The sequence below is a fragment of the Symphalangus syndactylus genome, chromosome 2, assembly GCF_028878055.3.
Source record: "Symphalangus syndactylus isolate Jambi chromosome 2, NHGRI_mSymSyn1-v2.1_pri, whole genome shotgun sequence".
Taxonomy (NCBI): domain Eukaryota; kingdom Metazoa; phylum Chordata; class Mammalia; order Primates; family Hylobatidae; genus Symphalangus; species Symphalangus syndactylus.
Genome location: NC_072424.2, coordinates 22,918,884 through 22,935,054, shown reverse-complemented (window position 1 = coordinate 22,935,054; position 16,171 = coordinate 22,918,884). Strand labels below are relative to the sequence as shown.

At 35.7% G+C, this 16,171-nt stretch overlaps 1 protein-coding gene across 4 annotated transcripts in view; it reads left to right on the top strand.

Moving 5' to 3' along the window:
• The window catches only part of ATRNL1 (attractin like 1), an 861,353-nt gene that overhangs the window by 432,596 nt on the left and 412,586 nt on the right, over positions 1 to 16,171 (top strand). For all 4 annotated transcript variants that reach the window (XM_055248210.2, XM_055248235.2, XM_055248225.2 and 1 more), the window contains one exon: positions 4,170 to 4,231. In XM_055248210.2, coding sequence (XP_055104185.1) covers positions 4,170 to 4,231 — 62 coding nt within the window. The remainder of the gene's footprint in view (positions 1 to 4,169; positions 4,232 to 16,171) is intronic.

The window sequence follows — 16,171 nt, the reverse complement described above, 5'->3', positions numbered from 1 at the left end:
GAGCAACTCTACACTTCTGTTTTCACTTCCTTGTTCAAATTGGCCTGGCCTAGTTTCAGTTAATACCTTTTGAAACTTTTGAGTTTTCCTATTGATTCCCTGTTTTTCCTGCCTCATAGACACTGGTACCATCCACATCTTGAGTTTGTCGTTTACCCGTACCAGTTTATGTTTTGACGTTTAAGGGAATTATCTGCCACTTACTTTTGTTAGAATAGTTGTTCTTTTTTTTTTTTTTTTTTTTTGGCTTTTCAATTTAGCTGCTATATATTTTAATATTGGAAGTCAAGGATATCAAAAACTATCCTGCTACTCCCACCACCCACTCAGAACTCTGTCCCTTGGATTGCATTTGTTAATTTCTAAGTAGTTAAGCCTGTTTTTGCCATATGTGAAATTATAGTTTTAATTTTATTTTAATGGAATATGTTAATATAGCTCATAAAAGCTGTCATTTAGATTTTTAAAATACTTTCTCTGTACAATGTTTATTGTCTTCTTTTTAAAATGTTCTATGGATTAAAAATATATTTTAAATCGTCTGCGTTCTTGATGATTTCTGCTCTGTTTTGTAACAGAACTTCTTGAAATTTCAGCCTGTAGTTTGTTTCTACTGTGTCATGTTCCACATTCTCCTTATTCTGTTTGTATTAACATCCCCACCACTCTGTTGAAAGTTCATTTGTTTAAATTACTCCTGAAGTTCATGTCAAATCCAGTAGCTATATTTTCATCCTCATCTTAACCAACATAATCCACCACTACTTTCTTCTTGCAACATTTCTGTTCTTTGACCGTCTTGACACAACCATTTCCTGGTTTCCTCCCACCTACCTTTCCACTTCTTTTTTTTAAGCTCTAATGATGGGGTGGCCCTGAATATCCTCTTAGAGATAATTTCTCCTGCATCTATTCTGTCTCCTAGGGACTATCATACAAGTACATGATTTAAAATGACATTTATGTTCCTTTGATTTCCAAATTTTTAAATCTAACCTTTCCTCTGAACTTCAAGCTAGTAGTTGCTGTCTACTCTTGAACATTTAATAGGTATTTCACATTTAACATATTCTAAGTAAGTTTTTCTTTTCTTATTTCTCCCTTGATCCTCTTGGCCCTTTTCTATTCTCAGTAAGTAGAAATATCATCTTTCCACTTGTTCTTGTGAGAGCAAACTGCAATAGTCATGATTAATTCTTCTCCTTCATTCACCTGTCATATCTAATCCTTCAGCATGTCTCCTCACTTCTCTCTCTAAATTATGTACCTAACTACTTATTTTTGTCTTGATGACTGCTACTCTTGTGCAAGCTACTATCACCTTACAACTAGAAAAATCAAATATCCTCTTCTTTTCTCTTCTGGATTTCCCCAATTATTTCTTTCTCACCCAACAGCCAAAATGATATTTTTCTTGAGAGTTAGATCATGTCATTCACATAGCTCAAAACCTTCCATGGGTTCCCATTGCCCTTATAACATGTTCCAAACTCTTTGTCATGGCCAAAGACCTGTGTGACTTGCTTTTTGCTTTCTAATCTGAATTTATTTACAACTACTCTGTCCTTTGCTCACAATGCTCCACATCTTATGACTTTTCATAAACGTGTCTAACCTAATCATCATCTTTACACTTGAGAAACCTCTACCAACAGATATTTGTGTGGTTTTAAATTTCTTATTTGGATATAAGCTCATACATATATCACCCCTTTAGTGAGGCCAGCAGCTCTAACTACCTGATCCAAATTAGCCGCAAATCCTCCTAGCTCATATCATCTTTGTTTTTTTCCACTCAAAACACCACTGTCAACAATTATGATTTCCCCCTACAAGTTTACCTGGTTATTTTCTCCCTCCTGCTATTAGAAAATAAACGCCATAATAATAGGAGCTTTGTCTTATTACAATGGTGTCACTAGCACCTAGAACAGAGCTTGTTTAGTGACTATTTCTTGAATATTTTTACATGATTTAAATGATACAAGTAGATCAATTTTGTGTCTCTTTGATCAGATAACTTTTAAAAGAGATATGCATATTAATAATTTCTTCCAAAATTTTCCATTATCAAATTCCCCTTATATGTCCAGGCATTGTGTTTTTACTTACTTGGTCTGTATTTTTGGTGCATATTGTTTTGTTATTGTTATATTTTCTTTGTCTCAGTGTTTTATTTGATCAGGTTTTGACTCTGAATTTCACTTTGCTATTAATATTGGTTTATATGTTTTATTGTTTTTAAGTGCCTATTATATCTTCTTACAGTATTTTGTATTTTGGATAAAAATGTGTCACTGTTCTATATGTGTTTTCTGCTAAAAACATAAAGCTGAATTGTATCTTTACTGCAAAAATCTCTGTCTTTCAATGTGGATTCAGCCTGTTGACATTTACTGCAATTACACTTTATCTTATTCAGTTAGTTTTATGTTATATTTATTAGTTTATTTGTTATTTCATCTGTTCTCTTTTTTATATATTTGCTAATTATTCAAGCCTTTGTTCAAGGTCCTTATGCCCCCTTTTCATTTAGGTATTTATCAACATTGCATAAGGTTTCCTCCTATTCCAATTTGTCTTAAATAAACTAATTTTCTTTATTATGATTTCAAAATATTATCATTTCGAAGATTTTCCTCTTCTTAATTATTGTTTCCAGAATTCTGTTACCATGGATTTAAGTTCTTGTTGACAGTATTCTTTGATAAGCTTCATTTCTATGACATTCTTATGGACAATCACCTGGGAAGAAAATTCGTTTTTTTAAAGTTCAAAAGATGTTTTTTCTTTAATCTTTTATGATATTTTCACCTATAACCAATCTCCTATGCCAATTATCTTTCTTCAGCCTTTGTATAAGTGTTTCATAATTCAATAGCTTAGCAGCTTGTAGGAAATGAGTATTACTATATTTAAGCTTACATGTACATGCCAAAGAATCATTTTCTCACCTTACTGTAATTCTTTACATAAGAAATACTGATATCCCTTATTTTAGAGTGCCATTTAAATTCCTTAGTGTTCTTTCCTTGCACTGAAAGCTGGGACAATTATAGGATTCATTTCCTTTGTTTTTCTTCATTCAGGGATCATAATCTCTGACCACTTGTCCAATGCCTGAAATTGGTTGTTTCAGATACTTCACGTAGTTTTCCAGTTGTTTACAGCAGGAGAGAAAACTCATTCCTTTTAGTCCATTTTCAGTAGAAATTCTATTATGTTTTTGAAACATTTTCATAAAATATTATTAAAAGAAAAAGAGATTTTAATACCTGAATGGTTTAGCTTCAGCAATGTGGGAAAACTCATTTATATTGACATCTCATTTATACATGATACAAAAGTTTAATAATGTTTATATTGTAACTTTTACATGCCAGAAATTATGGTAAGCATTAAATTTCTATTAATTCAGTTAGATTTTCTATAACATTATAAGGTAGATGCTTTTATTATTACCATTCGCATATGGGAAGACTGAGAAATAGACTAGTTTTTCAAAATATACAGGGCTAGTAAGTGAAAAGCCACATTACACAATCAGTTATTCTCTATCCAGATGCTATCTTGTTGATTGATACACTATAATACACTTCCTCAGGACAGATGTTATAGTATGATCTCTATAATGTTAACAGAAATGGAGAACAACTTTAACTTTTTGGCCAGTTTCACCTTTTAAAATTAACTTATTAACATTAACAAGTTTTAAAATGATGTGACATATTTTATTATTTGAATGGTGTGTAACAAAACATTTGTATGTATATATATATATATATATATATATATAAAGCTTCCCCAGATGAAGATATATAGGGAGAAAATTCCCTGTTTTCTTAACTGAGTTGAAATGTGGGTTGTTTGGTTAGGCATATTTAATCTGTCATAGTATTTCACATGAAACTCTTAGCGTGCATCCTTAAAGTAATTTTCTAATAGTTTTTAAAGTATTTAATGTCACATTCTACACTATGACCATCATTAGCAGTTGGATATATTAGGTATTCTAGATGAAGTTTTGATTCCATCATATATTTGATTTATAATATCATGATCCAAATGTCTTGATGACTTAGAAAAACTATATTTACAAATGTCATGAAATATCACCACAGGTTTTAGAGAAGAACATACTTTCAATTTTTTTTATTTTGATTTTTCAGATTGCATTCTCACAACACAATACAATCATGGACCTTGTGCAGTTTTTTGTCACCTTCTTCAGGTAAAAGTTTGCTTTGACTGACTTTGAACTTGTCAAGCCTATATTCTGATATATGTCCTGTCAATCTGTTAGATAATCGACCAATTCTGTAACCTTAAAGTATCATAGAGTATGTCTTGAATAGCTTTATATGCTTAAATATATCCCACAGAGCAGAGGGAACATAGCTGAAATGTACTTGTGCAAGATTATTTTGCTGTTACACTATTTAATAGCTAATGCATTCAGTGGAAAGAGGATAACTTTGTGTCCCCCATCACATCAATAATTATAGCCTGTTTTAATTAATGAAATTAACAATGCATGCACCACATGGATTAGTTACTTCTACAAGAACTAAACCAATTTGTTTATTTCTTAGTTAATTTTGTTAATTGTGTGACATATTTGTCGTAGGTTCATAAAAAGGGTTCCACAATGAAGCAGCTTTGTAAAATGCTATGTGTCCTAAAGTTAAATAGCGCTCTTTTGGTTGGTTTTCAACTGGCATTACTTCTCAGAGCTTTTAAAATGCTAATTTGCAATGTATCATTCTACAAGAGAGGTTATAGTTTGTAGCATTCTCAAAACATGAAAACTGTTTTCAGGGAACATTTATTTTCATTTCCGTGGGATGTAAATGTAGAGACTCTGGGTTAGGAGTTTAAGTTATAAAATATCTGTGTTATGAGATCATAGATCCTCTGGATTGGAAGAGATCTTATTTTTGTTAACATTATTATTCACGTGTGAAGTTTATGCTGGTCATTTGGGTGCCTTTGTGCAAATTAGACAAATATGACTTCTCCTTCTGGCAGATAAAGCCCCACATCATGGCACACAAGTTTGAAAATAGTGCAGTATGAATTTTAACCAACACTCACCAACTTGGCTGGGCTGCCATACAGTAAAGACCTGTACAACTCAATCCTTAGCACAGACGATGTATTTGGAACTTGTCTAAACACAAAGTAACCATCATCTTGTTGATTGTCTTGTCCAGACGTCCATAAAGTATTTGAATTTCTAATATCTTCTTCACTGGAGTCAGCAAACATTTTCCATTAAGGGCCAGATAGTAAATATTTCAAGATTTGTGGGCTGTATGGTCTTCATCGCATCTATGCAACTCTTCTGCTATAGTGTTAAAGCAGACAAAGCCAATATGGAAACAAATGGGAATGGCTGTGTTCCAATAAAACTTTATTATAAAAACAGCTGGTGGATTGAATTCAGCCTGTGGACATAATTTGCCCAACCACTGATCAGTTTTATGCCTGAATGCCTTTAATGACAGGAAGCTCACCAGCTCCTCAGATAGCATTTTCTATCATCAGATAACAAATTGTTCTTTATAACTGAGCTGAAATCTGCCTCCCTGTGATATCTCTCCTAATTCCTCCATATGGGCCCATATATAACAATTTCAATTTCTTATTTCCATTTACAGCCCTTCAGATTTGTAAAGTATTTTCTACAGTTTACACATTCCTTGTTCATTTTTCTACTTCTCTCGATAAGAGAAACCTTTGCCATATTGGTCAGTTTACTCTGAAAACAATCATGTTCATCCATGCACCTTAAAATACTATAATTTCTATAAACATATTTATCACTAATATGTGTAAAAAGTGCATTCGTACTTTAAATTGTTCCTTAAAATGAAATTTGAGGAAACATCTTAAATATGTTTAATATTTTACAACTTTGTACTTCAGAAAACAAATGAATTTTAAGGCTATTAACAAAGTTACGGTATGGTTTTAGAAAGTACTAGAAGTTACAATTGAACAAGCATTATTGAATGCATTAAAACAACTTTTGTTTTTGTTGTTGTTGTTGTTGTTGTTGAGACAGGGTCTCACCCTGTCACCCAGGCTGAGTGCAGTGGTGCTATTTTGGCTCACTGCAACCTCCACCTCCCGGGTTCAAGCAATTCTCCTGCCTCAGCTCCTGAGTAACTGGGGTTACAGGCACCTGCCACCACACCCAGCTAATTTTTGTATTTTTAGTAGATAGGGGGTTTCACCATGTTGGCCAGGCTGGTCTCCATCTCCTGACCTCAGATGATCTGCCCACCTGGGCCTCCAAAAGTGCTGGGATTACAGGTGTGAGCCACCACGCCTGGCCTAAAAAAACTTTTTGATGCAGAATAGTCTGGAAGAAAATCCACTGAAAGTTTGGTTAAGTGCAAAATTTCACAAAGTTGAATATGTATGTAAATTATTTGAATCTTCAGGTTTTTTATTTTAAGCTTTTGAATTTGTGTGCGTATTTAAATTCAATAGCTCTTTTGTTCAGTAAAAGAAAATTACTGTTAATGTGTACCATGTCCTAGAGATCATCCTATTTATTATGTTGTCATCATGGACAATGTAAAATAAAATATTCTAATCTTTGTGTGTGATAAAATATATTTGATGGTTTTTTTGTCATTTAAATTCTTCCAGTAGTGAAATGTAAATTAGATCACTTAAAAAACTGTGTCATTGTTAAGAAAAATATGGACAGGATATTTTGAAGCTTATTAATTATTAAGTTTTATAAAGCTACTGCTAAACTTTAAGAGATTTTAAAACAGGTTAACATTTATGGAGACCCCTCAATCAGGCCATTTTTACTGTTATTGCTGTTATTTTGGTAACAGGGCTGAGTGTGTCAGCTTTGCAGTTTAGCCATTGTTCTGTACGGGCTGGTTCTCAAACTCTTTGTTAGATTTTACCTCTATATTGTGCGTAGTTCTGATGGTAAACATAATTGGGCCAGTACTAGGGAGATCACTTACAGACATAGCCTGGCTCTGTTCTTAATGTTTATGCCATCTTAAGTAGGTCACTACTTTAGTTTGTTTGTATTGCTGAAAAGGAATACCTGAAGCTGGGTAATTTATAAAAAGAGGTTTATTTGGCTCACAGTTGTGCTGGCTGTACAAGAAGTAGGGTGCCAGCATGTGCATCTGGTGAGGGTATCAAACTGCTTCCACTCATGGCAGAAGAGGAAGCAGAGCTGGCATGTGTAGAAATCACATGGGGAGAGAAGAAGTGAGAGCCAGAGACTCTTTTAAACAGTCAGCTCTCATGGGAACTAATAGAGTGAGAACTCATTTGCTACCATAAGGACACTACCAAGTCATTCATGAGGGATCTGCCCCTGCAACCCAACCTCCAACACTGGGTATCAAATTTTAATATGTGGTTTGGAGGGTCAAATATTAAAACTATAGCATTCTATCCCTGGCCCCTCAAATCCCTTGTGTCCTTCTCACATACAAAATATAGTCATTTAATCCCAATACTTCCCAGAAGTCTTAACTTGTTTCAGGATCACCTCAGAAGTCCAGAATCCAAAGTCTCATCCGAGACTCAAAGCAAGTTCCTTTCAGCTTTGAGCCTGTAAAATCAAAATCAAGTTATTTATCTCCAAGATACAATGGTGTAACAGATATTGAGTAATCTCATTCCAAAAGGGAGAAATTGGTCAAAATATAGTGATAACATGCTGCATGAACATCCAAAATCTAGCAGGGAAGACATTAAATCTTAAAGCTCCAAAATTATCTCCCTTGGTTCCATGTCCTGCACCCTGGGAACATGGATGTACCATAGCTGTGCTCTACTAGGCAATCCCTGGTGGGTACTCTCTTCAGGGCCTCCAACCCCATATTTCTGCTCAGCATTGCCTCACTAGCATCTGTCTGCAGGGTCTCCACCCCTATGGCAGGCTTCTGCCTGGGCACTCAGGCTTTTCAATACATCCCCTGAAATCTCAGTGGAGGCTGCCAAGCCTCTACTACTCATACTTTCTAGCCTCCTTCAGTGGCAGCAGGGGCAATACCTGGGGCCATTTGAGCAGCGAGATGTGGGGAGCACTTTCTGGAGATGGGGCATGGCAATGTTGTCCCAAGCCTGTCATCCAAAACCGTACCGTCTTCCTTGGGCTCTTGGTCTGTGATGGGAAGCCCAGAAGCCTGCCAGATTTGTGAAATGCCTTCAGGGTCTTTCCCCCATTATCTTTGCTCATAGTACCTGGCTCCTTTTATTCATGCTACATTCTTTAACAAGTGTGTGCTACCCCAGCACTCTTCTGAAAACACTCTTTCCTTCTCTGCCACATGGCCAGGCTGAGGATTCTACAAATTGTTATCCCCTGCTTTCCTTTTGATTATACATTCCAACTCTAGGTTATTCATTTGCTCGTGCATGTGAACATAAGCTGTTAAAAGCAGCCACATTACTTCTTGAGCACTTTGCTGCTTGGCATGGACACAATGTAGCAAAGTTCTTTGACAGGGCATAACAAAGGTTATCTTTGCTTCAGTTCCAATGATTTCCTCATTTCAGTCTGAGACCCTCAACATGGCCTTTACTGTCTATATTTCAATCAGCATTTTGGTCACAGCCACTTAACCAATCTCTAAGATGTTCCAAACTTTCCCTCATTTTCCTATCTTATGAGCACTCCAGTTCCAAAGCTGCTTTTACATTTTTAGGTATGTTTATAGCAACATACCACTTCCTGGCACCAATTTTCTGTCTTAGTCCATTTGCATTGCTATAAAAGAATACCTGAGGCTAAGTAATATATAAAGGAAAGAGGTTTACTTGGCTTATGGTTCTGCAGGTTGTGCAAGAAGTATGGTGTTGGCATTTACATCTGGTGAGGGCCTCAGGCTGTTTCCATTCATGGTGGAAGAGGAAGGGGAGCTGGTATGTGTAGAGATCACATGGTGAGAAAGTAGGCAAGAGAGAGAGGACAGAAGTTCCAGACTCTTTTAAATAACCAGCTGTCATGGGAACATAAGACACAACGACGGCACCAATCCATTCATGATGGATCTACCCCCATGACCCAAACACCTCCCGTTAGGCCCCACCTCTAACATTGAGTATCAAATTTTAACATTTGATTTGGAGGATCAAATATCCAAACTATACCAGTCACCTAGCTTCTCTAAATCTCAGTCCTTTCATATATTGAACTAAAGGTTTTTTTTTTTCTTGTTGTTGCTGTGAAATAATATAGTAAATGATTCAAAAATTGAAAAGAATAATTTATTAAATAAACTCTTGTTTGTAAAATGGAAAAGTAGATGTATCTGAGTCAGAAAAGTCTGAATTATTTATTGTAAAGAAATAAATTAAATGGAAATTTGGTAGAGACTACTGTCCCTGTAACTTTTAGACTTTTATGGTGGCATTAATTTTCTATATCACTGGATGACATAACATTTTGTATTTATTAACTTGTCCAGTTGGGAGTAGTTTCAGAGATTACCAGTTGGTCTTTTCCACTATGACTGATCTTATACTATAAGCCAGGGACACAGTGTAGAGGTTATTCCAGCTACCTTGTACATCAGTTCTATTTATACACTTAAAGAGTGGGGAAATGACCAATGGGTGGATCCGTTGACATAGTGGGCATACTGTGAGCAAGAATTTAGTCAGAATTTGTTATGTGCCCCCACGCCCTGAACACCCCAACTCTTTTAGAGGCCATGATGATATTTTGAATGCTTGGCTATCTGTGTCACTTCTACCTCATGTCTAATAGGAGTCAAAATGTCTGCTTATTCCTCCTGTACTGTATATATATATCCTCATGCATATACCTGTGCATATAATCAAGTATATGGTGTAGGTATTTTCAGGGATCATTTTACCCATTTTTCAAAATGTTTCAGGGACCTTCCTTCTATGGACTCAGTCACCTGATTAGTTAATGGGTTTTGGATTTTAAAATTAGCTGAAATCTGGGAACTGTGAAGAGAAACATGACCCTCCATTGAAGCAACAACCCTCAGTCTCCTGTTCCTTCATTCTTACTTAAAATGAAACCAGATGTTAAATAGTACCACTGTTGGCTGTCCACCTATTTTGCCCTTCAGAATACCATGCTTTATTAATAATTCCTACAACTCTTTGTGAGCCAACCCCCTTGGCAGTTCATCCAATCTTGTTGATCTAATTATGGTAATTGTGGTTTCTGGATTCTGGCAGTTAAGCACTGACACCTTTCATCTATTACTTTGGGTCTCCATCTTTTTATGGCAATTAACAAACCTAGCCCTGTGACTATCTCTCCTATTTTCAGGCCTGCTCTGAAGAGGAGAGCCAACTCTAAGCCTCCTTATAATACTGGTGCCTCTCTCATCAGCATATTCATAACAGCCTTAATGCATAGTTTGTCCTCTCAATCCTCCCATGGAACACAACCTGGTAGTTCTTCTGGCCTCATATAATATGAACCATTCCAGCATATCCCCTTCTCTCAGTGTTTTTGTAACTTTCTCTTCCATAAGCCAGGACAACTCAGGCATTTCAATTTCACTTGTACTGGACATTGCATTTTTCAGGCTTCTACGAGTCACTCTAGCAACAAGTTTGCTCCATTCCCTGGACTCCTCGGTAGGGTATTACATCTCTGTGGTCCTGAAAATATGCACCAAAATCAATGAATTTTTATTTATCCAGTCTTCACATTTCATTGCCCTTTATCAAATATTTAAATCTGGTCATACTTCCATGGCTCCTGCCAGTACGTGCTCCCTAAATCTTGCATCTGTTTCAATTGTGCAAACCATTTTCTTTTGTATCAGGCTCAGTAGGGTCATGCTGTGATTTAATCCCACTAATCAGTCTGGCAGCCAAGAAAAGAAGTGGTGACAGTTTGTGAGGGGGCACCTGTTACCTAAGAGAGAAGAGAACTCTTTAGTGTCTTCCAGCATAACACAATGCTAGGTATTACTAGGGAAGCGGCCGGTAAAACCAACATCCTCAGAAGCATTCATTCATATATTCCTATTCCATATTTCAGGTTCCTAGGTCTCCTGAACTATGGCCCTTTTGCATAACACAACTTCTTTGGCTTAGCATTCTGTCATCTCTGGAGCTCTGCAACTCTATAACAATTAGATCATCACCCTGCTGGTCACTCATGTTGGCATTTCTGCTATCAGTCATAAGGGCCTCATTTAAAACTATGAAAGAGACCCACTGGCTCTTTTATTTAGTCAGTAAGGTTTGTTAATGGCCTTCAGTCTCTCATTATCCCTCTGCAGGTATCAATACAACATAATGATAATCAGTCTACTCCACTCTCTTTTGAAGGTGTTTTCCCCATCTTCCAAATGCCTGAATTGCTGTACCTTCAAGTATTTTCTCTATCAGTGCATTTTCTCAGGTCACCCCTGGTGAAATCCAGCAATTTAAGTCTTCTGCCAGGAACTGTGTTCCACCCACCAACATGGATGTTGTCCTCTGAGCCTGCCAATCAGTGAGTGAATCAGCTCCTCATCTCCATCTTACCTTCTGTTTACTTGGACCATAAGTCCTCTGAGACGCAGAAGCCAAGATGGGGTTAGATAAGCAATAAACGTGTTAGGGGAACTCCTGTGAGGGGAAATTGGGAGAGAGGAGGGGAGATAATGGGAGAACTTTAGACCACAATGCCTACCTGCCTTTGTGAGGGAGAGAAGGAAGAAAAGGAAAGTGAGTGAAAGAGCCTGAGAATGCAGGGTACTTCTAAGAATGTTTAACACCAGTGGTGCAGCCTTGGGCAAAAGTTACCTGTCAAAGGAGTCTTCCATCTCCCAGGAACAGGCCCACTTTGGTATCTCTGCCATGTTTAGTCCTTGACTAAGGACAGCCCTTGGAAAGCATGGGCTCAGTGTGAATAAAATGATGAATTTCAGAGTGCGGTAGCTGGGGCCACTAGTCAGTTATGCTCTCTGCCATCAGGGATCAGCGAGGTCCTTTTTTTTTTTTTCTCCCGAGATGGGGTCTCACTCTGCCTCCCAGGCTGGAGTGTAGTGGCACAATCTCAGTTCACTCAACCTGTGCCTCACAGGCTCAAGCGATCCTCCCACCTCAGCCTCCCGAGTAGCTGGGACCACAGGAGCTTGCCACCACGCCTGACTAAGTTTTTTGTATTTTTGGTAGAGACAGGGTTTTGCCATGTTGCCCAGGCTGGTCTCAAACTCCTGAGCTCAAGTGATCCGCTCACCTCGCCCTCCCAAAGTGCTGAGATTACAGGCGTGAGCCACCGTGCCCGACCAGAGAAGTATATCTTAGTGGTTGGCACAATGGAGTTATTTGTTGTGTGATGGTTGATAGAACTGACCTATAAAACCTGTAAAAAATGATTTTGGTAATGTGTTTGTGTTTATTTTTGTGTAGTTTATATTTTTGAGGGTAGATTTTTAAATTCGACTAAGTTTCAGTAATATTTGTGTCTGTGCAGGTTTTTAATTTTTTCCTGACCTAGTTGGTAATCGGCTTTTTAATGGAAATTGTCCTCTTTGTTTCATTTTACAAATTCATTGACATATCTACAATATTAATACTCTGAAGTTTTTTCTATATTAGAATCGTGCCTACCCTTTTATTGAGAATTTTGCCTATTTTTCCTTCCTTCCCTCCCTTCCTTCCTTCCTTCCTTCCTTCCTTCCTTCCTTCCTTCTCCTTCTTTCTCCCGTTCTCCCTCCTTCCCTCCTTCCCTTCCTTCCTTCCTTCCTTCCTTCCTTCCTTCCTTCCTTCCTTCCTTCCTTCCTTCTTTCCTTCCTTCCTTCCTTCTTCCCCTCTTCCTCCCTCCCTCCTTCCTTCTTTCCTTCCCTCCCTCCCTCCCTTCCTTCCTTCCTTCTTTCCTTCCTTCCTTCCTTCCTTGCTTCCCCTTCCCATTTCTAAAAATAATCTGCTTCAGCTACATTCTGTAGACATTAGTATGTAGTATGCTGGCCTCATAGAATGATTTAGGAATTGTTCCTTCCTCTTCACTTTTTGGGAAAAGTTTGAGCATTGGTATTAGTTATTTTTTAAAAGTTTGGGTAGAATTTATCAGTGAAGCCATTGAGTTCAGGGCTTCTTTGTTGTGGTATATTTGATTACTGATTCAATCTCCTTACTGGTTATAGATCTATTCCATTTTCTATTCCTTTATCATTCAATCTTGGTAGGTTTTATGTTTCTAGGGATTTGTCCATTTCACCTAGCTTATCCAATTTATTAGTGTATAATTGTTCATAGTACTCTCCTATAATCATTTTTATTTCTGTAGAATTGGCAGTAATGACCCCACTTTCATTTCTAAATTTAATAATTTGAGTTTTCTTTCTCTTTTCTTTTTTTTTTGGTCAGTCTAACTAAAGGTTTGCCAATTTTGTTGCTCTTTTTCAAGAATCGACTTTTGGTATTGTTGATTTTCTCTACTGTTTTTCTATTTTCTCTATTGTTTATCTTGCTCTAATATTTATTATTTCCTTCATTCTGCTACCTTTGAATTTAGTTTGTTCTTCTATTTCTAGTTCAAGTTGTAAAGTTAAGTTGTGTATTTGAGATCTTTCTTCTTTTTTAGTATGTTTATAACTATAAATTTCCCTTTTGTCACTGCTTTACAGTGTTCCATGAGTTTTGGTATGTTGTGTTTTAATTTTCACATTTCTCTAAATATTTTTTAATTTCATTGTGATTTTGTCTTTCATCCATTGATCAAATGTATGTTGGTAATTTCCACATACTTTTTAATGTTCAAGTTTTTCTTCTGTTATTGACTTCTAACTTTATCCCACTCTGGGTGGTGAAGATACTTTGTACATTTATCTTTTAAAATCGATCAAGATATAATTTCTTACCTAACATATATTCTGTCCTGGAGAATGTCTCCTGTGCCCTTCAGGAGAATATGTATTCTGTTGTTTTTAGGTAGAATATCCTGTATATATCTATTAGATCTTGGTGGTTTATTGCATTCCTCTAGACCTCTGTTTCCTTTATTATCTTCTGTCTGATTGTTCTATCCTTTACTGAGAATGGAGTTGAATTATTGTTTTAATCATTTGGATTTCTCTCTGTTCCTGTTGTTACTTTTTGTCTTAAAGAACATTTTTAACATAAATATAGTATTTCTTTATTAGAATTTGTCTATGTCTGTTTACATATCTTTTAACATTTTGTCTCTTGTTATATTTTGTGTATGTTTCTTTTACACCAAAAATATCTGGATATTTTGGTTTTGTTTTAATAATCCGAGAATCTCTTAATTTTATGTGACAGGGAAATAAATGGAAATTTTCTTTTTTCTTCTCTTCTGATTTTTATTAATTGAATGAGCTTCTAATATTCTTTTATTTTCCTTTTAGCAGTTTAGGAATTATAGTTTTTTTTTATTTAATGATTACTCTTAAATTTTAACAAGCATATTTCCCTAACCAACAATAATATTAATCAGTATGTCTTTTATCCTCCTGAATCATATAGGAGAACTAAAAATCTTTGAAACTTTTACTTATCATTGTCTAATTTTTAAACGTATTTTCCAATTTCTAATTTTAATTTGTGTTTTATTTGGTGATATAATTCACATATAATACAATCCACCAATTGAAAGTGCACAGTTATTCTTCAGCCATTATCGCAATCAATTTTAGAACATATCGTCATCCCCAAAGGAAGCCATGTACTCATCAGTAGTCACTCCCCCCTCTCACATACCCCTAGTTCTGAAAAATCACTAATCTACTTTCTGTCCATAGATTTGCCTATTCTGGACATCTTATATAAATGGAATTGTACAATATGTGTTCTTTTGTGACTGGTTCCTTTCATTTAGCACAATGTTTCTTACCCGTAACCTAGTATGGATCAGTATTTCGTTTCTTTTTATTGCTGAATAATATTTCATCTTATATGTATAACACATTTTATTTCTCTGTTTATTAGTTGATGGTTATTTGAGTTCTTTCTTCTTTTTCACTGTTGTGAATAATACTACTATGAACATTTGTGTATAAGTTTTTATATGGATATATGCTTTCATTTCTCTTAAGTATATAATTAGGAGTAGAATTGTTGATACATGGTAACTCTAGGTTAAACATTGTGATAAACTGCCAACCTTTTTTCTAAAGAAGATGTATCATTTTATAATCTTACCAGCAAGGATCAGACATTTATTTTTTCCACATTCTTACTGAAGTTTGTATTAACTGCCTTTCTTATAGCCATCTTAGTGGGCATAAAGTGGTGAGAGATGATGCATATTTAGAGGAATTAAAAATGAAAGATTAAAGGAATCTAAAGAATACAACAAGCAAAGAAATAATAAGAGTTAAGCGCTTGAAAAACAAAAACAATCAAAGATGACAACATGGAAGCAAGCATGCAAGTGAGCAGAATAATGCAAAGTTAAGTATAGTGTTCATGATTTGGGAAGAATAAGACATTGAATCATGTTGTACATACAGATATTCTGAAAGAGAAAAAAGAAGAAAATGTAACTCCCTAAAGAAAAAAAGTAAACCTAATTTAGTCACAGGATCTCTACATCAAAGTGGTATAATCCTAGAATATTTGCCTGAAAGTTTTTTTAAAAAATGTGTAAGGACACTGTGAAGAATTACAATTACACATAAGTCCCTGTTTAAAAAAATGAGATTATGATGATGGATATGTTAATGGAAATGAGACCTGAAGATATGGATTTTGCTAAGTAGAAACAATAGATGATTTCTTAACTGTATTGGAAGTTTACTTAGGAATTTTCTCCATGGTTCTGTTGTGGAATAAAGTAGATATTTAGGACCGAACCGTTCTTGTAAACCAAAATATTTAATGCGATGGGAGTAAACTAGTGATGGGACATTTTCCTGCAACTCAGTTAAACCAGTGCTCCCCATCTAGTTTACAAAACTGAGGTTTAGTGTACTAGATGCTGAAATAGACTTCTCCAAGAGTCATGTCAGTAACTTCACACTTTGACTTAAATATTGCTTTACACCTCAAACTTAACGTGCTTTAAATTGAATTCGCTGTATTGACAAACAGTCTCTTTTTTTCCAGTTTTCTGTAGCTCAGTTATAGGTACCACTATTTAACTCATTTGAATACTTGGGACTCATTTAAATCCTCTTTCCTTAATGCCCTACATGAACATCAGTTCTAACTTTCTATCAATATATTGTATGTA